Raw genomic sequence first — 23475 nt, forward strand, 5'->3', positions numbered from 1 at the left:
GTGCCCCAGGACTACCTGACATGATGACTCCTTGCTGTCCCCGGTCCACCTGACTGTGCCGCTGCTCCAGTTTCAACTGTTCTGCCTTGTTATTATTCGACCATGCTGGTCATTTATGAACATTTGAACATCTTGGCCATGTTCTGTTATAATCTCCACCCGGCACAGCCAGAAGAGGACTGGCCACCCCACATAGCCTGGTTCCTCTCTAGGTTTCTTCCTAGGTTTTGGCCTTTCTAGGGAGTTTTTCCTAACCACCGTGCTTCTACACCTGCATTGCTTGCTGTTTGGGGTTTTAGGCTGGGTTTCTGTACAGCACTTTGAGATATCAGCTGATGTACGAAGGGCTATATAAATAAATTTGATTTGATTTGATTTGAAAGCCTGATTCACGCAGTCTCCTCTGAACATTTGATATTGAGATGTGTCTGTTACTTGAACTCTATTTATTTGGGCTGCAATCTGAGGTGCAGTTAATTACCGATTTCTGAGGCTGATGAACTTATCCTCTGCAGCAGAGTTAACTCTGGGTCTTCCTTTCCTGTGGCGGTCCTCATGAGAACCAGTTTCATCCTAGCACTTGATGGTTTTTGCAACTGCACTTGAAAAAACTTTCAAAGTTCTTGACATTTTCCTGGATTGACTGACCTTCATGTTTTAAAGTAATGATGGACTGTCATTTCTCTTCGCTTATTTGAGCTTTTCTTGCCATAATATGGACTTGGTCTTTTACCAAATAGGGATATCTTCTGTATACCACCCCTACCATGTCACAACACAACTGATTGTCTCAAATGCATTAAGAAAATTTATACCACAAATTAACTTTTAACAAGGCACACCTGTTAATTTATATTAATTCCAGGTGAAACTGGTTGAGAGAATGCCAAGAGTGTGCAAAGCTTTCATCAAGGCAAATGGTGGCTACTTTGAAGAATCTCAAATATTAAATATTTTGATTTGTTTAACACTTTTTTGGTTACTACATGATTATATATGTGTTATTTCATAGTTAATGTCTTCACTATTATTATACAATGTAGAAAATAGTAAAAAATAAATAAAAACCTTTGATTGAGTAGGTGTGTCCAAACTTTTGACTGGTACTGTGATGCTATGAATAGAAGGGCTATGGTACTGTGCTTGGCATATACCCCCAACCTACAGTCCACTCCCTTTCAGTCATGAGCCTCTGGCTCCACCGTTGGAGCCTGCTCTGTGTTCATATTGTTCGGTTGAGACTGTGCAGGGGTGTCACCATTGCTTCTGGAGCCGTACAGCTCATTGTCCACCATAGGCTGCTGGGCTTGACTTAAGGGTCTATTGGGGACGGGTGGGGCAAAATGGGATGGGGGCACAAAAGGCTGGTAGATGCCCACCTCTGGATGTTCAGAGACTGTCCCCAGAGAGAGGGGCTTAGTCTCTGTGGGCCCAGTAAAGCTCTGGTACACATCCACAGCCGGGTCTCTATAGACACCCATCTCTGCCCCATCTCGCAGGAGATGGCTGTATACAAGTGTGTCCTCGATCGAGGCGTAGATGTGGGACTCGTTGTCTTTTCGTGATTTGGGGAAACTCCCGTTGTGCCCTGGCAGGAAGCTGGTACCGTTGGGGTTGTAGGTGGACACTTGGTGAGACAGCTGCCTTTTCTTCTTCCTATTCAACAGGAGGGAGATCAAAACACATTAAAACACACAAGGTAGGCTACTGTAAAGAGAGCAAATTATGTTGTCTTAAATAGTCACACTTATTAAGTCCCATAATTATATAAAGACCCTATGTATGTGTGCACTTAGCATGACACATCAAATCAAATGTTATTAGTCACATGTGCCGAATGCAACAGGTGTAGACCTTACAGTTAAATGCTTACTTATGAGCCTCTAACTGACAATCCAGTTTTTAAAAAATACGGATAAGAATAAGAAATAAAAGTATCAAGTAATTAAAGAGCAGCAGTAAAATAACAATAGCGAGACTATATACAGGGGGTTACCGGTACAGAGTCAATGTGCGGGGACACCGGTTGAGGTAATATTTACATGAAGGTAGAGTTATTAAAGTGACTATGCATAGACGATAACAACAGAGAGTAGCAGTGGTGTAAAAGAGGGGGAGAGGGGAGGCAATGTAAATAGTCTGGGTAGCCATTTGATTAGGTGTTCAGGTGTCCTATGGCTTGGGGGTAGAAGCTGTTTCGAAGCCTCTTGGACCTAGACTTGGTGCCCCGGGTATAGCTTGCCGTGCAGTAGCAGAAAGAACAGTCTATGACTAGGGTGGCAGGAGTCTTTGACAATTTTAGAGCTTTCCTCTGACACTGCCTGGTATAGAGGTCCTGGATGGCAGGAAGCTTGGCCCCGGTGATGTACTGGGCCGTTCGTACTACCCTCTGTAGTGCCTTGCAGTCGGAAGCCGAGCAGTTGCCATACCAGGCAGTGATGCAACCAGCCAGGATGCTCTTGATGGTGCAGCTGTAGAACCTTTCGAGGATCTGAGGACCCATGACAAATCTTTTCCGTTTCCTGAGTGGGAATAGGTTTTGTCGTGCCCTACTCACGACTGTCTTGGTGTGCTTGGACCATGATAGTTTGTTGGTGATGTGGACACCAAGGAACTTGAAGCTCTCAACCTGCTCCACTGCAGCCCATTCGATGAAAATGGGGGCTCTTTTTCCTGTAGTCTAAAATCATCTCCTTTGTCTTGATCATGTTGAGGGAGAGGTTGTTGTCCTGGCACCACCCCAGGTCTCTGACCTCCCTACAGGCTGTCTCATTATTGTCGTTAATCAGGCCTACAACTGTTGTCATCTGCAAACTTAATGATGGTGTTGGAGTCGTGACTGGCCGTGCAGTCATGAGTGAACAGGGAGTATCCAGGATCCAGTTGCAGAGGGAGGTGTTTAGTCCCAGGGTCCTTAGCTTAGTGATGAACTTTGAGGACACTATGGTGTTGAACGCTGAGCTGTAGTCTATGAATAGCAGTCTCACATAGGTGTTCCTTTTGTCCAGGTGGGAAAGGGTGGTGTCGAGTGCAATAGAGATTGCATCACCTGTGGATTTGTTGGGGCGGTATGCAAATTGGAGTGGGTCTAGGGTTTCTGGGATAATGGTGTTGATGTGAGCCATGATCAGCCTTTCAAAGCACTTCATGGCTACAGACATGAGTGCTATGGGTCGGTAGTAATTTAGGCAGGTCAACTTAGTGTTCTTGGGCACAGGCTCTATGGTGGTCTGCTTAAAACATGTTGGTATTACAGACTCGGACAGGGAGAGTTTGAAAATGTCAGTGAAGACATGTGCCAGTTGGTCAGCGCATGCTCGTTGTACACATCCTGGTAATCTGTCTGGCCCTGCGAATGTTGACCTGTTTAAAGGTCTTACTCACATCGGTTACGGAGAGCGTGATCACACCGTCTTTCCGGAACAGCTGGTACTCTCATGCATGTTTCAGTGTTATTTGCTTTGAAGCGAGCATAGAAGTAGTTTAGCTTGTCTGGTAGGCTAGTGTCACTGGGCAGCTCTCGGCTGTGCTTCCCTTTGTAGTCTGTAATGGTTTGCAAGCCCTGCCACAGCTGACGAGCGTCAGAGCCGATGTAGTATGATTCGATCTTAGTCCTGTAATGACGCTTTGCTTGTTTGATGGTTCGTTGGAGGGCATTGCAGGATTTCTTATAAGCTTCCGCGTTAGAGTCCCACTCCTTGAAAGTGGCAGCTCTAGCCTTTAGCTCAGTGCGGATGTTGCCTGGCTTATGGTTGGGGTATGTACGCACTGTCACTGTGGGGTCGACGTCATCGATGCATTTATCGATGAAGCCAATGACTGATGTGGTGTACTCCTCAATTGTATTTTTTATTTTACCTAGGCAAGTCAGTTAAGAACAAATTCTCATTTTCAATGACGGCCTAGGAACAGTGGGTTAACTGCCTGTTCAGGGGCAGAACGACAGATTTGTACCTTGTCAGCTCGGGGGTTTGAACTTGCAACCTTCCGGTTATTAGTCCAACTCTCTAACCACTAGGCTACCCTGCCTCAATGCCATCGGAGGAATCCCGGAACATACTCCAGTCTGTGCTAGCAAAACAGTCCGGTAGCTTAGCATCTCCTTCATATGAACACTTTTGTATTGATCTAGTCACTGGTGCTTCCTGCTTAAATTTTTGCTTGTAAGCATGAATCAGGAGGATAGAATTATGGTCCGATTTGCCAAATGGAGGCCGAGGGAGAACTTTGTATGCGTCTCTGTGTGTGGAGTAAAGTTGGTCCAGAGTTTTTTCCCCCTCTGGTTGTAAACATTTAACATGCTGATAGAAATTTGGTAAAATGGATTTAAGTTTCCCTAGCTACTAGGAGCGCCACCTCTGGGTGAGCGTTTTCTTGTTTGCTTATGCCGGAATACAGCTCATTCAATGCTGTCTTAGTGCCAGCCTCTGACTGTGGTGCTATGTAAACAGCTACAAAAAATACAGATGAAAACTCTCTAGGTAGATAGTGTGGTCTATCATGGGACACTCTACCTCAGGCGAGCAATAGCTCTAGACTTCCTTAGTAATCACGCACCAGCTGTTATTTACAAAAATACATAGTTCGCCGCCCCTTATCGTACCAGACTCTGCAGTTCTACCCTGCCGGTGCTGCGTATAACCAGCCAGGTGTATTTTGATAGTGTCGTCATTCAGTCTTGACTCCATGAAGCATAAGAAAATACAGTTTTGAATGTCCCATTTGTAGTTTAATTTTCCGAGTAGGTCATCCATTTTATTGTCCAAAGATTGCACGTTTGCTATCAGAATGGAAGGAAGTGGGGGTTTATTCGATCACCTACGAATTCTCAGAAGACAGCCTGTCCTCCGGCCCCTTTTTCTTTGCCTCCTCTTCACGCAAATCACGGGGATCTGGGCCTGTTCCTGAGAAAGCAGTATATCGTTCGCGTCAGACTCGTTAAAGGAAAAAAAGGATTCTGCCAGTCCGTGGTGAGTAATCGCAGTCCTGATGTCCAGAAGTTATTTTAGGTTGTAAGAGACAGTAGCTGCAACATAATGTACAAAATATGTTTTTAAAAAACAAAGTTACAAACAAGGCAAATAAACAAACAAAAAACACATTTTACTGGCGGCACTTGTATGACTACAATGTCAAACAAGTAATCCCTTATTACCATTTTTCGAAATTGAAAATACCTCGGAGTGTAGCTATATTAATATAGAGAAGCTAAAGTACAAGTAAAATACATATAGCCTTGTTAAATACAGGTTAAATAAAAAAATGTATCTCCACAACAGTCCACCGTCACTGTTGCACTCCACTCCAGCAGGTGGTGATGGTGTAAAAATGTGTTTCGAAAAAGAGCATGTGGAACAGGAAAAACACTTGCTAGCATCTACAGAATGTTGCCTAACATAAAATCATTGAGAATGTTGCTTAATATGCGATTAAAAGAGGCTGTCGATGAGCTATTCGGGGCAGTTGAAACAACGATAGCAGAGTACCAGCAAGAATTATGCCGTTCAAAAGAGGAGAAAGACCGAACGATAGCAGAGTACAAGGAAAAAGTGTCCCGTTCGGAAGAAGAGAACGCCCGGCTACAGAGGCTGTTGGATGTTGTTCTTAAACCAGAAATAAGGTTACAGAGACTTGAAGGTGCGTTACTTATTAGCTAAGCCCGTAACAACCATCATTTTATACAGATACCTAATGCATGTTGGCAAATTAAATTTGAGTCACTAAATTTTCATCCAATTGGCGACAGATTTTCATGCGTTTTTCATTCTAAAATCCGCATTAAGAAAATTCGAATTTTCCCCACCAGTAGCGTTTCCACAAAACGGCGTACGTGACGTAGTGCACACAAATGTACTTTTTCGTTTAAGGTTTCATGTACCGAATAAAAATCAAAAGTTTAATATGTTTTCATCAAAAGTTCAACTCTACCAATAGTTTCGTCACAAACTGTCCCGTTAAATAGCAAATGTGCCTACTCTGGTCATGGCACGTGTGTTCTAGCCAACAGCTCGCATAAAGCCTACACTACAGGCTGTGTGGGTAAACTAGTCTACATGAGATTATTATGGAAAACAGCGATAATATAATTATTTGTAAAGCATCCATCAAGTCATTCGTTTGCACCGCCTTTTATCGCATAATTTATTTTACCAACACAAAAAATCACACTGTCAAACGAACATATTATCTGTAGGCATGTATACAACTGTACCGAAACTTCCATTTTCCATCACAGCTATAGTGTTTTTATAACAGCTATAGTGTTTTTATATATATGGTATGACTTGCATAAACATTTAACATTTAAGTCATTTAGCAGACGCTCTTATCCAGAGCGACTTACAAATTGTATAAAACTGTCTGAAAATGTGGTTACTGTGTAGCTCAAAAGTTACATGTATCTGGCTAGAACACATTTCTTGTAAGCCAGCATCTCAGCATTTGAATGTACTAGCCAATGTACTAGCTAAATTTGTCATGCTCTTTTTCCTACAGACCTCCAGCAGCTCACTTTCTCCATCTCTGAAGAGGAGGTTCCCATTGAGCAGCAGCACTGCAAACAGGATTGTAGTCCCGGTCTGGGGCAGGGGGACCCTTCCCAGATTAAAGTGGAACAGGAGGACCTATGGGCCATCAATCAGGGACGAGAGCAGCTTCAAGCGATGGATTATGATACTGATGCTACTGATGATTCTGCTGATACAGAAGCCTTCATATCTACTGCCAGAGTAAAATGTGACTATAATCAGAACCCAAATCAGTCCTCTCATTTTTACCAAATATTAACCCAACGTGAAGAAAACACAGAGAGGGATGAGCTACCCAGCACCACAACGCAAATTGAACAGATTAAAACGGAGTTCCTCAATGACTCTCAGCCCCACTCTGCAGTCAATTCAGACTGGTCTGAAACTCCGAGTGAGAGCGGTGAAAGTGTTGATCGGATGGAGAGTGAAGGACCTCCACTCAAGTCAAAGAGAACACAGACTAAAGCTGGACCAAGCTTCCATGTCTGTTGTCACATCTGAAATCCCCTATCTCCAGTAATGCTGTTAGTCATTGTAGAATATGTGCAAAACCTTATCACCGTGACATATCTAGTGATTCATGCCCATAGACATGCACAGCTATTTCGGTGTGGTATCTGCGGAAGAACCTTTGAGTCTGTAGAAAGTTTTAAAGAACATCTACATTTTCAAGTTGCAAGTACAGGATCACTTTCTTGTTACATCTGTGGTATATGTTTCACAGAGGATGAGGAGGTTTTGCTGGAAGAGCAATCACAAACTGAAATTGGATCGCTGTCTTGTGTAAGAAACATTTTGAAACTCGCCAGGGTCTGACATTGCATATCAGGACTCTTGAAGACCGCCCCGACCTGGGCCTATGACCTGCAGCCTGAGCCTGTCCATATTATGCCTTTACAAGCAGTCTTTTTTTATTTTGAAGTTGTAAAAACAATGTGAACGTGAGGGAGGCGTAGCCTATATTGTCGTAATCAAACTTGATTAGAACACGACAGCAGTTTTTGCTGAAGAAATGACTGATAAAATGCTCCAGTTCCATATCCTAGTAAAGGAGGCCTGAGTGAGGCCCCTGCGCGTCTGCTGAAGGTCTGTGTATACTGAAATGCATTTTTTTTTAAATATCAAATAAACTATTGAATGGAGAGTGTCACGAGTCGGCTTCTAATGCATAGTTGCCATATGTACTCAAAAGGACGGTTTCTCAGACAGATTAAGCCTAATCCTGGACTAAAAAGCACTTTCAATGGATATGAATCTCTAGTTGAATAGGAAAAATTATAACCACAAATCTGTGTTCTAAGTGGCATAAAGAAATCAAAGGCCTGACACTTTGAAAGTTAAAAATACCTTCAACGTGGGCTAAAACACTAAAATACACCAATGCGTATTGGCATAGGCCTTCATCAGGGTGTCCTTAGCACCTAGTTGTGGTTATAACTTTTGCATTACCATTCCTCTGCAAGAGCACTTGTGGTTGTTTTGGAATACGCTCCTGCTACTTTTTCTTCTTGGAGATGAGTCTGTCTGAGAAATCATCCCAACATTTATCATGAAGGACTAGAGAAAAGGTAGCTCACTTACTTGATCACCACACAAACCACAGCCAACACAACCACCATGAGAACCAGCAGAGCTGCCACCGCACTCAGAATGCTGGTCAGAAGCAGGTCTAGGGAACAGGAACACACACACAGGTCAATATTCACTGATATCCCATTATCAACCCACTCACTAACATAATAATGTTTCAAATCCGGAGGCTGATAACACTTAATATACACAACGTTAGGGACACTCTTTCCATGACACAGACTGACCAGGTGAATTCTGGTGACAGCTGTGATCCCTTATTGATGTCACTTGTTAAATCCACTTCAATCAGTGTAGATGAAGGTGACAAGACAGGTTAAAGAATGATTTTTAAGCCTTGGGCAAGAACAGGGTATAGTAGTAGGTGCCAGGCACATCAGTTTGTGTCAAGAACTGCAATGCTGCTGGGTTTTTCAAGCTCAACAATTTCCCATGGTTATCAAGAATGGTCTACCACCCAAAGGACATCCAGCCAATTTGACTCAACCAGGGCCGGTCCTTGCCGTTCTGCCGCCTGTCGTAGAATTACAACATGTTAATCACACCACTTTAATATTAGAATGTATCCCTATATTAGTACATTCACACTGTCTGTTATATCTAATAGGCAACAGAATAGTGTTCCTAGAACTCTGTCTATGTGTCTGAGAGGAGCTGCTGAGATTTTAACGCTGACAGTAGATTTACGATGGCTTGGTGATAAGACAACATTCCATCCCATGATTACTGTCTGTGTGCCTGTCTGTCAGTGCCAGGGAGACCCTATCTCATTTTTCTCTCCCATATGGCAGATGAATACTGAACTTAATCATTTGAGGGAATTACCTAGTGTCTATGTTACATTAGTATTTCTGTATAAACAAGCAGTAAACGACCTTGAGACAGAAACCTGTTGCGATGTAATTGCGATGTCTGTTGCATGAGAGCACAATGTACCTTTGTATAAATTCTCTCATCTGTGATTCGTCATGAACATCCAGGAGGATGGACTTTGCTATAAAATGCTATGGCTTTGTCCTGCTGGTTGAGTTCTCAGGGATCACCTCCAGGGTGGTTACTGACCAACTCCATTACTGCACTAATTAAATAATCAAGTTAAATTGTTTTGAAGAAATCTAAAATTCCGTTGATTAGAATAATTCCACCACACACCCTAAGCGAGACCAAAACTATAATACTCCCAGTAAGCAAGAAAAAATGTCTAAAAGATTTGGTCTGTATTGGATCAAAAATCAATGTCCATGGATTTGTAAATCAAGGTTGATCCGGACTGCACCAAAAGATGAAACCCAAAAAGAGTTGGTCCATGCTTCCGTGCTCGCTGAGGTGTAGCCTGAAATTGAATTCTATGAATGCCCATCAATGTGGTAATCCTAATGTTTGTAAAACACACAAAAAAGACTTCCAAAAGATGTCGGCTTGTGCTTACTGGGGTGTAGCCTACCATGTGGCCCCCAATGGAATTTTCTGAATGCCCATCCATGTGCTAGGTAGGCCCACTGTTTGTCAAACAGGTCGTTTCATTTGCTTCATTAGTACGGATTCCTGTGACTAATCAGCTAACAACTTTGTCAGGAGTTATCGTGAGCCTATTTGCACAGCCTGAAATGCAAAATTACTTTTTTGCTATGATCAGCTTGTCAAAAATGGAGAGATACAAAATTGAAACCACTGATCACGACAATGGGGTGAAACTCCTGGAAAACAGTTGTGATTGTCCATTCCATATTGTCCATTTAACTTTGACCTATCCTGTTTTTAGGATATGTTGTTTGTTAACATGACAACACATTTTTGATTTTATTGAGCTCCATTTAGGTTAGGCTATTTAATGGGAGAAACCTGTATGATTTAAAAAGTGTCCGTCTCATTACATTATCATCCATTTTATCTCCAGTCTGTAGGCTACAGAAAAGGCCACATACTCTTTCTTCCATAGCCTATATCTGCTACATGATTCATGTTAGATCATTTTTTTGACTGAATGTTGGTGCAGAGCAGAATATTTGGCGCCCTTGCCTTTGACAAAGTGGGCACTGCTTATCAAAGGGTGGCATCAACACTCACCTAAGGCCATATGCCACTGGTTGAGAAAAACTTAAATCAGTTTAGCTGAGAAAATTGTCAGTTTACCTCAGAAAATGCCACCCTCGTCAATCTGCCGCCATAGGCAGCTGCCTAATCCTACCAAATGAGTGAGTCCAAGCTCCAATGAATTCTGTTTGTTCTGAGGGAAAATGGGGGAGTGCAACTCAATATTAGGAAGGTGTTCCTAATGTTTGGTATACTCAGTGTAGTAAGACCAGAATGAACTAAATATTAGAATGGTATAGAGAAATACTGAGAAACATGGAGCGTTAGATTTTCACTGCAATTTCAAATTCACTTTAAACAAACAACCTATGGAGAGGGCCAGAGGAAGAAGGGAGTGAGAGGAGATAGAATAACATTGCTTATCGTGATGACTGCTACACATGGTCGGTCACTCACTCTTATCCTTGTGCAGTGTGATCCGTGTGAACATGCTGAAGTTTCCTCTCTCAGGCATACAGTTGGACATGTTGAGGTAGAAGCTCTCTGAGACAATGATCTTCCTGCCTGCCTCCTCGTCCTCCCGCCGGCTGTACATTTCCTCCAGGGAGCCCCGGATCTGCACCCTGATCAAATCAAATTAATTTATTTACAGCACATCATAAAGTGCTTTACAGTAATCCGGCCTGGACCCCAAGACCAAGCAAGGAAGAAGTAAGACCACAGTGGCCAAGAAAAACTCCCTAGAATGAAGAAACATAGAGAGGATGTCTCAGAGGGGTACCCCATTCTATTCTAGTTGTACCTGATGCCCGTGTGGCGGTTGCTGCACTTGGGCTGGCTGATGTTGTCGAACATGAGGTGGGCTTCCAGCTTGGAGGGGACATCGACGATCCAGGACACAGTGGAGTAGGACTTCATTCCCACAGGCCAACTAGGGGTGGCAAGGAGAGTTGGTACTCCTTTCATTGGGTATACCGTGAATATGTATCTCTCTGTGTGTACATCAGGGGGATAATAACATATGTGCAGTTATAGTACTACTTTTATGTAAAACAATTCATTAAAGTTGTAACTTCATGGCCAAAAGTATGTGGACACCCACTCGCCAAACATCTCATTCCAAAATCATGGGCATTAATATGGAGTTGGTCCCCCCTTTGTTGCTATAACAGCCTCCACTCTTCTGAGAAGGCTTTCCACTAGATGTTGGAACATTGCTGCAGGGACTTGCTGCCATTCAGCCACAAGAGTATTAGTGAGGTTGGGCACTGATGTTGGGCGATTACGCCTGGCTCGCAGTCTGCATTCCAATTCACCCCAAACATGTTCGATGGAGTTGAGGTCAGGGTTCTGTGCAGGCTAGTTAAGTTCTTCCACATCGATCTCGACAAACCATTTCTGTATGGACCTCGCTTTGTGCACGGGGCATTGTCATGCCACAAATTTGGAAGCACAGAATCCTCTAGAATGCCATTGTATGCTGTAGATTTCCCTTCACTGGAACTAAGGGGCCTAGCCCGAACCATTAAAAAAAACAAAAAAAACGTTGGACTGCCGGATGGTGAAGCGTGATTCATCACTCCAGAGAACTCCTTCCCCTGCTCCAGAGTCCAATGGCAGTGAGCTTTACACCACTTTACACCACTAGCCGACGCTTGGCATTGGGCATGGTGATCTTAGGCTTGTGTGCAACTGTTCGGCCATGGAAACCCATTTCATGAAGCTCCCTACAAACTGTTCTTGCGCTTACATTGCTTCCAGAGGCAGTTTGGAATTTCACTTGGCAGTGAGTGTTGCAACCGAGGACAGTCAAAAAAATGTATGCGCCACGTGCTTCAGTACTCTTGTGGTTCCATTCTGTAAGCTTGTGTGGCCTACCGCTGAGCTGTTGTCGCTCCTAGATGTTTCCACTTCACAATAACACAGTTAAACCTTTAATTAAAAGATGTTACCTGCAATCTCCCTGGTGAAGGAGATGTTGAGCAAAGGGTGAGAGAATGGCCACCTCTCTTTGCCTCCCACGGTCGAGGCTGAAGCTGTGATGGACACGTTGGTGTGGACCTGGACTTTGTGTATGGCTCCCTGAGGGCAGAACTGACCCACGGTGGTGCCGTCATCGTCCTCGGCAATGGTGAGAGTGACAGAGCCGTTGCAGGGTTGTTCTGGCAGGGACTGCCTCAGGTTGCCAGTAGTGGGCAGGAGCTCTACCGTGCCATGCTGAGGGGGACGGAGGATCCAGGTGACACTGCCCAGGGGGGCGGGAAGACACCTCTCCAGGACGGGCACCGTCAGAGGGACAGGGGCTGCTGCTGCTGGGCAGTCCCTCCACTGACGGCACTCTGAGAAATGGAGAGGAGTTAAAGGATACAAACCAAAATAAAGTTGAATATATACCATGACTTTGTGGTGCCTTAGGATCTAAAGAAGGACAAAGTATTTGTTCATCCTAATTGTCACACTCCAGATATTGTTTCAAGTGTAAGGGAAGCCAAAAATGTAGCATTGAATTGCAGTGATTGTTTAGTTAGGGCTTAAGGCCACAGTCACACACTTGTTGAACGGTCTATCATGTTAGTCTTCTATGACGTCAAGCCAGACCAACACAATGAGAAGTTAGTGACTGGCTGAGCAGCATGGTGTTAATAATAATGCTTATGGTTGTATAACTCAGAGCAGAGCAGTGTTGCTAGTTAGTTACCTATGATTCTGGTGGCGGTCAGTAGCAGCTCCTGACATGGGCAGTCCTGGAAGGACAACTGAGAGATCTTCCCTGAGGGAACAGTGATTTTCTTCTGGATGACAGAGTTCAGCTTCAGCTCACAGTCAGACATGAGGTTAGTCTTCTCAATATGGAGGGAAAGCCCCCGCTCTTTCCTCAGGTCCACGTTGCACAACACTGCAAAGTATGTCACAGTAAGAAATAATATACATGTAGCTGCACATCCACTTCCACTGACTAACTTACTATAACTCATGCAGGCACGCAGCAAAATTAATACAAGTATTTCACATTTAGGAAGAAGAATACCAAAAGTCTGCCCCAGTGGCATCTGCAATGTTAAAAGCTGTATACAGTTGAAGTTGGAAGTTTACATACACCTTAGCCAAATACATTTCAACTCAGTTTTTCACAATTCCTGACATTTAATCCTAGTAAATATTCCCTGTCTTAGGTCAGTTAGAATCAACACTTTATTTTAAGAATGTGAAATGTCAGAATAATAGCAGAGAATGATTTATTTCAGAAGTTTACATACACTCAATTAGTATTTGGTAGCATTGCTTTTAAACATTTCGGGGTGGCCTTCCACAAGCTTCCCACAAGAAGTTGGGTGAATTTTGGCCCATTCCTCCTGACAGAGCTGGTGTAACTGGGTCAGGTTTGTAGGCCTCATTGTTCACACTCGCTTTTTCAGTTCTGCCCACAATTTTCTATGGGATTGAGGTCAGGGGTTTGTGATGGCCACTCCAATAACTTGACTTTGATGTCCTTAAGCCATTTTGCCACAACTTTGGCACACAACTTCCTTGCTGAGTGGCATATCAGGTTATGTCAATATTGGACTGGTTTTACTGTGGATATAGATACTTTTGTACCTCTTTCCTCCAGCATCTTCACAAGGTCCTTTGCTGTTGTTCCGGGATTGATTTGCACTTTTCCCACCAAAGTACATTAATCTCTAGGAGACAGAATGCGTCTCCTTCCTGAGCTGTATGACGGCTGCGTGGTCCCATGGTGTTTATATTTGCGTACTATTGTTTGTACAGATGAACGTGGTACCTTCAGGCATTTGGAAATTGCTCCCAAGGGTGAACCAGACTTGTGGAGGTCTACAATTTGTTTTCTGAGGTCTTGTCTGATTTCTTTTGATTTTCCGATGATGTCAAGCAAAAAGGCACTGAGTTTGAATGTTGGCCTTGAAAACATCCACAGGTACATGTCCAATTGACTCAAAGTATGTTAATTAGCCTTTCAGAAGCTTCTAAAGCCATGACATCCTTTTCTGGAATTTTCCAAGGTGTTTAAAGGCACAGTCAACTTAGTGTATGTAAACTTATGACCCACTGGAATTGTGATACAGTGAATTATAAGTGAAATAATCTGTAAACAATTGTTGTAAAAATTACTTGTGTCATGCACAAAGTAGATGTATAGTTTGTTAACAAGAAATTTGTGGAGTGGTTGAAAAACGAGTTTTTAATGACTCCAACCTAAGTGTATGTAAACTTCTGACTTCAACTGTATATTAAAGCTACAGTAATCCCTTTTGTGGTTGTAAACATTAACCACAAGACAGAGTGGTTTGTCAAATTACCGCTGATCTAAAAGCCCATGTTATTATAATGAATTGTAATATGTTGGATCTGTACACTTACAGTAGCTATTACCACTACTACTACATTATCTAAATACATGTGACACTACACAACAATTGGCCTTAAAGGGATGGTCACCCATCCCTTTGATACTTTATGATCATTTGGACAAGATGAGCAAAAAATGCTAATATACAGTAGTAAACTGTAGTAAACTGTAGTAAATTCAATTGATTGGACATTATTTGGAAAGGCACACACCTGTCTATGTAAGGTCTCACAATTGACAGTGCATGTCAGAACAAAGACCAAATCACCAAGACTCTTTCTAAAACTGGCCGCCCAGCCAAATTGAGCAATCGGGGCAGAAGGGCCTTGGTCAGGTGGGTGACCAAGAACCCGATGGTCACTCTGACAGAGCTCCAGAGTTTCTCTGTGGAGATGGGAGAACCTTCCAGAAAGACAATCATCTCTGCAGCACTCCAACAATCAGGCCTTTATGGTAGAGTGGCCAGACGGATGCCACTCCTCAGTAAAAGGCACATGACAGCCCGCTTGGAGTTTGCCAAAAGGCACCTAAAGGACTCTCAGACCATGAGAAACAAGATTCTCTGGTCTGATGAAACCAAGATTGAACTCTTTGGCTTGAATGCCAAGCATCACATCTGGAGGAAACCAGGCACCGCTCATCACCTGGCCAATACCATCCCTAAGGTGAAGCATGGTGGTGGAAGCCTCATACTGTGGGGATGTTTTTCAGTGGCAGGGACTGCGAGACTCGTAAAGATTGAGGGAAAGATGAATGGAGCAAGTCTCTGAACAGCCATCACGGTTGACAACTCCATTGTGTCCTCCTCCCAGAGCGCTAAGAACCTTGGCGTGATCCTGGACAACACCCTGTCGTTCTCAACTAACATCAAGGCGGTGGCCCGTTCCTGTAGGTTCATGCTCTACAACATCCGCAGAGTACGACCCTGCCTCACACAGGAAGCGGCGCAGGTCCTAATCCAGGCACTTGTCATCTCCCGTCTGGATTACTGCAACTCGCTGTTGGCTGGGCTCCCTGCCTGTGCCATTAAACCCCTACAACTCATCCAGAACGCCGCAGCCCGTCTGGTGTTCAACCTTCCCAAGTTCTCTCATGTCACCCCGCTCCTCCGCTCTCTCCACTGGCTTCCAGTTGAAGCTCGCATCCGCTACAAAACCATGGTGCTTGCCTACGGAGCTGTGAGGGGAACGGCACCTCAGTACCTCCAGGCTCTGATCAGGCCCTACACCCAAACAAGGGCACTGCGTTCATCCACCTCTGGCCTGCTCGCCTCCCTACCACTGAGGAAGTACAGTTCCCGCTCAGCCCAGTCAAAACTGTTCGCTGCTCTGGCCTCCCAATGGTGGAACAAACTCCCTCACAACGCCAGGACAGCGGAGTCAATCACCACCTTCCGGAGACACCTGAAACCCCACCTCTTTAAGGAATACCTAGGATAGGATAAAGTAATCCTTCTCACCCCCCTCCTTAAAAGATTTAGATGCACTATTGTAAAGTGGCTGTTCCACTGGATGTCATAAGGTGAATGCACCAATTTGTAAGTCGCTCTGGATAAGAGCGTCTGCTAAATGACTTAAATGTAAATGTAAATCCTTGAGTGGCCTAGCCAGAGCCCGGACTTCAACCTGATCGACCATCTCTGGGGAGACCTGAAAATAGCTGTTCAGTGACGCTCCCCATCCAACCTGACAGAACTTGAGAGGATCAGCAAGAAGACTCGAGGCTGTAATCGCCTAAACCTGTTTTTGCTTTGTCATTATGGGGTATTGTGTGTTGATAGATGAGGGGGAAAAAACTATTTAATCCATTTTAGAATAAGGCTGTAAAGTAATAAAATGTGGCAAAAGTGAAGGGGTCTGAATACATTCCGAATGCACTGTAGGTACCATGACTTCAGTTGAGTCTCAGTGGGAGGAGCTATAGGAGAATTGCCTCAATGTAATGGCTGGAATGGAAAAGATTGCCTTCTGTGTTCATACGTGTTTGGAATTGAGACGGAAAGAGCAGGGCTTTCCACAAACTCACACATGATTCATCCTCTCCTTTTTTACTAAAGCTGTGTTATGCAAACCTTTCCTGGAGAACACCTAGCCATTCCACTTCCCTATTCCAGTACCAGCACACCTGATTCAAGTTATCAAGAGCTTGATGTAGTTGACCAGTTGAATCAGGCGTGCTGTTATTGGAAAAGATAAAGTCAGTCAAATTGCTGGGGATAATCAAGGAGGGTTTTGGAAAAAGTTTTCTAAAGCCATCTAGTTTATTGTACACAGTGTCCTGTAGTGACCTGGAAGACTCCTCCTCTTGGCTGAAACCTTGAAGTGGAGGGAGAGACCAGTGGAGCCGTCCCCGATCCTGTTCATCTCACAGTTCCTTAGGATCAGGGAGAAGGAGTCCCGACGTTGGGCCGGCTGGGGGTCCGACAGCTTCTTCACCACCGCGAACCGCCCATTACTGTAGTGATACTCCACAGCCGGCTCCTTCTTCAGGCACTGCGGCTGGGTCTGACCCAGGAAGACAACCGTAGCGTTGTGTTTGGGAGGGACCACAAACTTCCACTCCATCAGGTCATCGTCAGGGAAACTATTCGGGTAGTTTGGAGAGAGCAACTCCGAAGATGACATCCCTTCCGGTAAAGTCACTTTGAGGACAGCAAGTGCTGAGGGAAAATGATATGTTGATGAAGTGTCAGAAAATACAATGTTAACCAGGTCCATTAAATGATGTCTGTGGCCATGACTAAAAACATACAGACATAAGTCATCCATTTATATTAATGAAAACAATGTGATTTTACATCAGTTATCTGAAACCACTGTCTGACCAACTCACATTTGATTTCCTCTCCAACAGACACGTTGAACATGGTGGGGTTCAGTTCCCGTCCTCCAGTGACCTCCAGAGAGAGCCTGCCCTGGTTCAAGACCTGAGCTCCAGAGACGCTGCCGTTCCTGCAGTACGTCCCGATGGCAGCCTCCCCTGTCCTCTGGAGGGCTAGCAGGGTATACGTGTGCTGGTCTGGACATCTCTCAGAGGCCAGGATCTGTCTCAGCCCCATCTGGGTGAAGTCCAAATGGAACGCCCGTGGAACCGGGGCCTTCAGGTTCCAGATAAAGGTACGGTTGAAGTTCTTGAGTGGAAGCGTACCGGTTCTAGACTCAATGGGGGTGATGTCCCCATTACAGGACTTTGTGGTACAATCTGATGGAAGGAGGGTAGGAGTTAGTGGAAGTCAATACAGAGACGCACACACAGGTATGATCACACACACAGTCAAATATGGACTAGGTATTATGAAAATGCACACAGGTATCACACTTGTAAGCACTATGTAATAGCAATATAACTACAGTGCACAATGTGCCTATACTGTAATGACACTGTATTTCTGTACCATGTGGACAAACTATAGACACTCTAAGGACACTATGGACACTTTAAATACCATGGAACCACCACCATTATATATTTCATATAGAGTTCTTACGTATTTCCCTGACCACCTCCACAGTAAAGACTTCCTCTGGTTTGGTGCAGGTGAACACCATGTTCACAGCAGCTTTGTGGTCTGTCAGCAGCACCACATAATCACTTCCAGGCCTGGAGCAGGACTTCTTCAAGCCTGTACCGGTGCATACCGTACACGTTGACCCCCTGCTGCGCTCTGAACTCTGGCTGATGTTGAGAGTAGTGCCCTGGTCAGGGGTGAGGGTCAGTGTCACACCCTCTGAATGAACAACAACCAAGGAAGGGATTGATGAATTAAGGTAGAAGAGTGGCATCAGTTGGGGAGGCAGGGTTGTTCTATACCACATGGGTATTTTACATAACCACACCTCTATCAAAACTATATTAATTTGTACAAAACATAAGCAGAGTCTTAGAATACAAAACAATGTCCTTTTCTTCTCTGACTGTCATGTAGGACTACTCCTCAGTAGACAGAAAAGACAACTGATCAGTTTTTCTCAGCCTGACCTCATGTCCTTTTTTTGCCACAGTGTGTTAGAAAAGACTCATATGACTGAGGGAGTGTGTAGGGAGATGATCGATGTCAACAGCTTGGCTCCACTTCCTGTATGACTAACCAGCCCCACGTCTGTGTGCTAGGGCCTACTGAACAAACATAGGCCTGGTCGTTCAACAGTTCAGACTGTCATATATCTGTGATGCTGTATCCGTAATGCTGTATCTTCCTTGTTTTTGATGCTGATCCTATTGTCAAATTGGCAAATACTGCCCCCTCCCCCTATTGTCTGACCTATGCAAATACTCCCCCCCCCTATTGTCTGACCTATGCAAATACTGCCCCCCCCCCTGTAATCTTCAATGCAAACTCAGTGGCCCTGGTCTACATATAGAAACTGATAAGCTGTTGTTCCACCTGATTCCTAATAAAATATTAGATGAGTTGGAAGTTCTTTCCTTAGTTAGTTGGCCTTTGGATAGAACCAATGCATACAACAGTGCATTCAACATCATTCCTATTTATCCACTGAACCAGACTCATGCATTAAAGACTTTTTCCTATGTTTATTCATAAAGCACAACATGGGACAGTCAACATCTATGTTGTCTGTCATTTGCATCCCATCTACACACTTTTGTTTTAGGAAACTGACTGGCCTTTCAAAGGTCTGTGTGTGGATGTGCCAGTGTCAACAACAATTATTTAATGCATTGTCTACCTATATAAAACATCCTCTTCCAATTCAAGAATATCCCTGCAACTTCATAATACTGTTAGTGTCTATCAGTAAGTGTTATCATGGGAAACATGTCATAGAACATATCATTGTATATATATATACATTTTAATCTTTATAGTACTGGGACATATGCAATGACCTAGTCATAAAATAAAAAGGAACTAAAATAATTTACCCTATTTTTCAGGTACATTTTTTCATATATTTTTTTACAGAATCACAATAATCACAAATGTATCACAGTTCACTTCTAAATGTTTAAAACTATTACCAGATTAAAACAAAACCTTAAAATTATAATTCTGTTTACTGACACTCAGCAGTAACTGGCCATATATTGGACAAAAGGAGCCTAACATTACTTAGTTCAAGAACCTTACATGTTATGTGGTGAATTGGCTCTGGAAGCCTAAACAGCCAAATACTCCATCTAAACGTGAATCGAATCTCAATTACGGTACGGTTCTAGAAACATAAATCCATCTAATTTCATATCACATTCAAATCATTTCACAAATGCAAAATACAAACTTACTGTACTGTGCACTGTTTTCATTGGTTTTAACACAGTTGCAGCAGAGAGTATTGTGGCATCTTCCATCTACACACAGGTGTTTGGAGAAGATAGTAAACCCTCCTGCTGTGTTCCGGTCGAATTGGACCGATTTACAAGTTTCTCTCTGAAAACTGCAGTTCATTTAATCTTATTGTCATAAGGTTCCATGACTTAATCCACACAGGGCATCTGAACACACAAAATACATTTTGATGATTTTCTTAACATTTTAAGTGTTTTATTTAGCTTGTGTACACCTGTGGTGTTCCCGGTCAAAAATAACCGGTCATAAGAAATTAATGGGTGAGACTACAATTAGTGTATAAAATTGAGTTCAGGCACATGCACCATTCATCAGATAGCCACACTTCCTCTCCCAGACCCCCACATGCATTTGTATTTGAACACACACGCACACGCACACACACACACGCACACACATCCCTTCTTGGCTTCCATGGAAACCCCCACGGGAACCTTTCCCCAATAGAATCTTTCCCCCACGGGAACCACACCTGTTGGCATTCTCGCAAACAATTGCAACATTGTTTCAATAATATATAGAACTTTTCTTGAAGGTTTGGTATATAAAGTTTTTTTGAGGCCTTGCTCACAATTCATTCTGTCGCAACACAATGACCAAACGATTTACTGTATGTGAGGCTCTTGATCATATCTTTGATCATGACCCTGGTGAGGAGGAGAGAGTCCTTGTTGAACATTGACACAAGGTAGTCTGTGTTAAATAGCACAATATGTTTCATCTGAGTATTTGTTACAGTCAAAATAATCCATACATTGTGCTTTTTTTTACTCAAAAACTAGTTGTATGAGCTCAGGCCAATGAGGCCTACAGGCCATAAATAGCAAATAGAAGTTCAAAACGTTCAGAACTTAAGTTGATAAAAAGATCTAACACAACATTATGTGATAATATAGGTATTATTATGGATGTATTATTATGGATGTATAATCAGCTATAATGGGGCAGTCATTTTGGATGGACCGGGAACACAGAAATAATTAACATGAAACGAACGCAACAGGAGTGTTAATTGGCACAGGTAGTCCACTATGTCTTCAATCTAACCCTATAAGGATGTGTAACAATTTATCCGAAATGAAAGACAATGTCCTTATGCTTCCCCAAAACCTTACCGCATGCGACGCTTGTTATCGTTCAGACCGAGCATCACGGCTCTTAACAAAACTCCCCATTATGTGTAATGTAATGGAACTCTTAAGCAGACTTACCTGATAGAACGAACACGGCGTACGCGATCCCCAAAAGCTGCAGAGCCCAGCCGACCGTTGATAAAGTCATGCCTTTATTTTCAGCGTCGGTATCTCAAACGATAAGCTATATAACTGAACTAAGATTGGCACAAATCGCGACTACGGCTTTGGACCTCCGTGTAATTCTTTCGCTTTGAGGAAAATGAGTTACACCTACATTTGCTTTCCTGCTGTGTGACATCACTTCTCAGGTAAGGCGTTCCTCTTGCAGTCATTCGGACAGGTGAGTTGTTGCTTGAAGAATTGCAACATAGTTGAACTCGGTGCCGTTTAAAAAAAGTGTATAGAAAAATAAGCTTTAATTTAATACAAAATGAACGGACTGGGGTCTGATAGGTATTTAGTCAAATCGAGCCTTTTAGACCTCGATAGCAAGCTTCACTGGACCAATGGCACATATCATTTGGCCACACCATGAACTGTTGTTTTTCTTTACCAAACAAGTTCAACTTAATTAAAAATAGGGTGATCATCATTAGACTACGTGGTGCTCAAAAGTTGAAATCATTGACTTGTTATCATGTAATACCTCAATAATAATGCTGCCTTAGCAGAGCAGAAGCCAGAAGCCATTTTGCTGTAACACTCAAGCACACATGGGGCGGCAGCGTAGCCTAGTGGTTAGAGCGTTGGACTAGTAACCGGAAGGTTGCGAGTTCAAACCCCCGAGCTGACAAGGTACAAATCTGTCGTTCTGCCCCTGAACAGGCAGTTAACCTGTTCCCAGGCCGTCATTGAAAATAAATAAAACATGGCAAATATAGCACACATACCATACCATATCTATGCATTAGAGCCATGTGCTGAATTCACCTGACAAGCAATAGCCAAAGATCTGGGGATTGGGACTGACAGTGAAAGAAACAAGTTTGAACAAGCAATGTTATTGATTATCTGTGAATTCACCAGAGAGATGGTGGTAAGGGCCTGTGAGGATAAACTATGACTGGGGTAATGACTGGGGTAATGACTGTGAACAGGAGCAGCAAGGAGGATCAACAAAAGGGGGTGCAAGGAGCTTGTTGAGAGAGATTCTTCTCTCCTTTCACAGACATAATTTAACACAAGGATGCACACCATGTCATTTCAACGTGGATGGTCCCTCCCATAACATCTCTGTAAAATAAATGGCTGTTTACGAGTGCACTGTTGAGAGACCATGCAAAGATGGGCCACCACCACTTCTTAGACCTGATGGAAATATGGTATCTTGAAACCTGTAGGTTGTGAAGTTCAACACCACCCATGTGCTCATTGTATCGGTTGATGCATTTTGGTTGTGGAACTTTGTCAAAAGGCACGTCGCTCCTTGTTCTATCTCTTGACAGAGGTCTCACTGTATTTCTCCTCCATGTTTGTTGCCACTGTGACAATGGTATTGTCTTTCTAACAGCACCTTGTCTCCTTGGGTCAGAACCTCAGAGGTTCCCCGGGGTAACTTCATGAAGACCTTCTGTGGCTTGACACATTTAGATGACAACTAAATAAAAAACTCATCGTTTTTTCATTGGAATTTAGTTGTGCTTTTAAGATGGTTGAAAGCACATTGGGAATTCAAAATAATTCTGGCTGACTTTTTGAGTGTGTGAATAAAGATTGAAATCTCATTTCAACCAAATATTATCAACATCTCAACCAAATATTACCCATATTAAATAAGACATAGACATAGATATACACATACATAGTTCTTGTTTTATCTAACTTTCTACTCTGTTATTTCTTTTAGTTTCACTTTGAGTCAAGTTATGGATATGTTGGATCTAGGTGACTGCCCAGACAAGCGATGGGTCAGATATGGATTATGAGGGGGAGACAGGCCATTTGCCAGCCAGGCTGTTGAATGTATATGCTGAACCTATGCAAACTGATCATGGCAGGAACAACATTATCAGTGATGATGACCTACGCCACACTCTCCTTCCTGAGACTGGGTTGGGTCATGGACCCAGTGTCGTTCTTGGGGTTGCAGAGCAATCTCAGGGGCCTCAAGGTTGCAAGATCCTTCATGACAACCTCTTCACTTCGCTTGCACTCCTCGATGAAATGACAAAAAGAGGATATGGGGGATCTGGAACGATGAGGCAAAATTGTCTGTTTGATGTCCCATTCAAGCCACAGAAGGACTTCATGAAGTTACCCCGGGGAACCTCTGAGGTTCTGACCCAAGGAGACAAGGTGCTGGTCCGTTAGAAAGACAATACCATTGTCACAGTGGCAACAAACATGGAGGAGAAATACAGTGAGACCTCTGTCAAGAGATAGAGCAAGGAGCGACGTGCCTTTTGACAAAGTCCCACAACCAAAATGCATCAACCGATACAATGAGCACATGGGTGGTGTTGAACTTCACAACCTACAGGTTTCAAGATACCATATTTCCATCAGGTCTAAGAA

General features: G+C 43.4%; 2 protein-coding genes across 3 annotated transcripts; one reads left to right on the forward strand and one right to left on the reverse strand.

Annotated features, from left to right (window-relative positions):
• Positions 1-985: 985 nt before the first annotated feature.
• On the reverse strand, positions 986-21632 carry LOC123998224 (CUB domain-containing protein 1-like). Of its 2 annotated transcripts, none has more exons than XM_046303259.1 (10): positions 21037-21632; positions 18005-18212; positions 17350-17718; positions 16805-17176; positions 12850-13047; positions 12104-12490; positions 10954-11143; positions 10608-10774; positions 8109-8196; positions 986-1656 (listed from the first exon to the last, which is right to left on the reverse strand). In XM_046303259.1, exons 2-10 carry the CDS (start codon positions 18063-18065, stop codon positions 1179-1181), a joined length of 2310 nt encoding a protein of 769 aa, XP_046159215.1. In that variant the 5' UTR covers positions 18066-18212; positions 21037-21632; the 3' UTR covers positions 986-1178. The 2 variants fall into 2 exon arrangements, with proteins under 2 accessions (XP_046159215.1, XP_046159214.1); XM_046303258.1 differs by having other exon boundaries at positions 18005-18244.
• On the forward strand, positions 5323-7669 carry LOC123998225. The gene is made up of 2 exons (XM_046303260.1): positions 5323-5637; positions 6496-7669. Exons 1-2 carry the CDS (start codon positions 5385-5387, stop codon positions 7026-7028), a joined length of 786 nt encoding a protein of 261 aa, XP_046159216.1. The 5' UTR covers positions 5323-5384; the 3' UTR covers positions 7029-7669.
• Positions 21633-23475: the final 1843 nt, after the last annotated feature.

This window comes from Oncorhynchus gorbuscha, linkage group LG15 (genome assembly GCF_021184085.1).
Source record: "Oncorhynchus gorbuscha isolate QuinsamMale2020 ecotype Even-year linkage group LG15, OgorEven_v1.0, whole genome shotgun sequence".
Taxonomy (NCBI): Eukaryota; Metazoa; Chordata; class Actinopteri; order Salmoniformes; family Salmonidae; genus Oncorhynchus; species Oncorhynchus gorbuscha.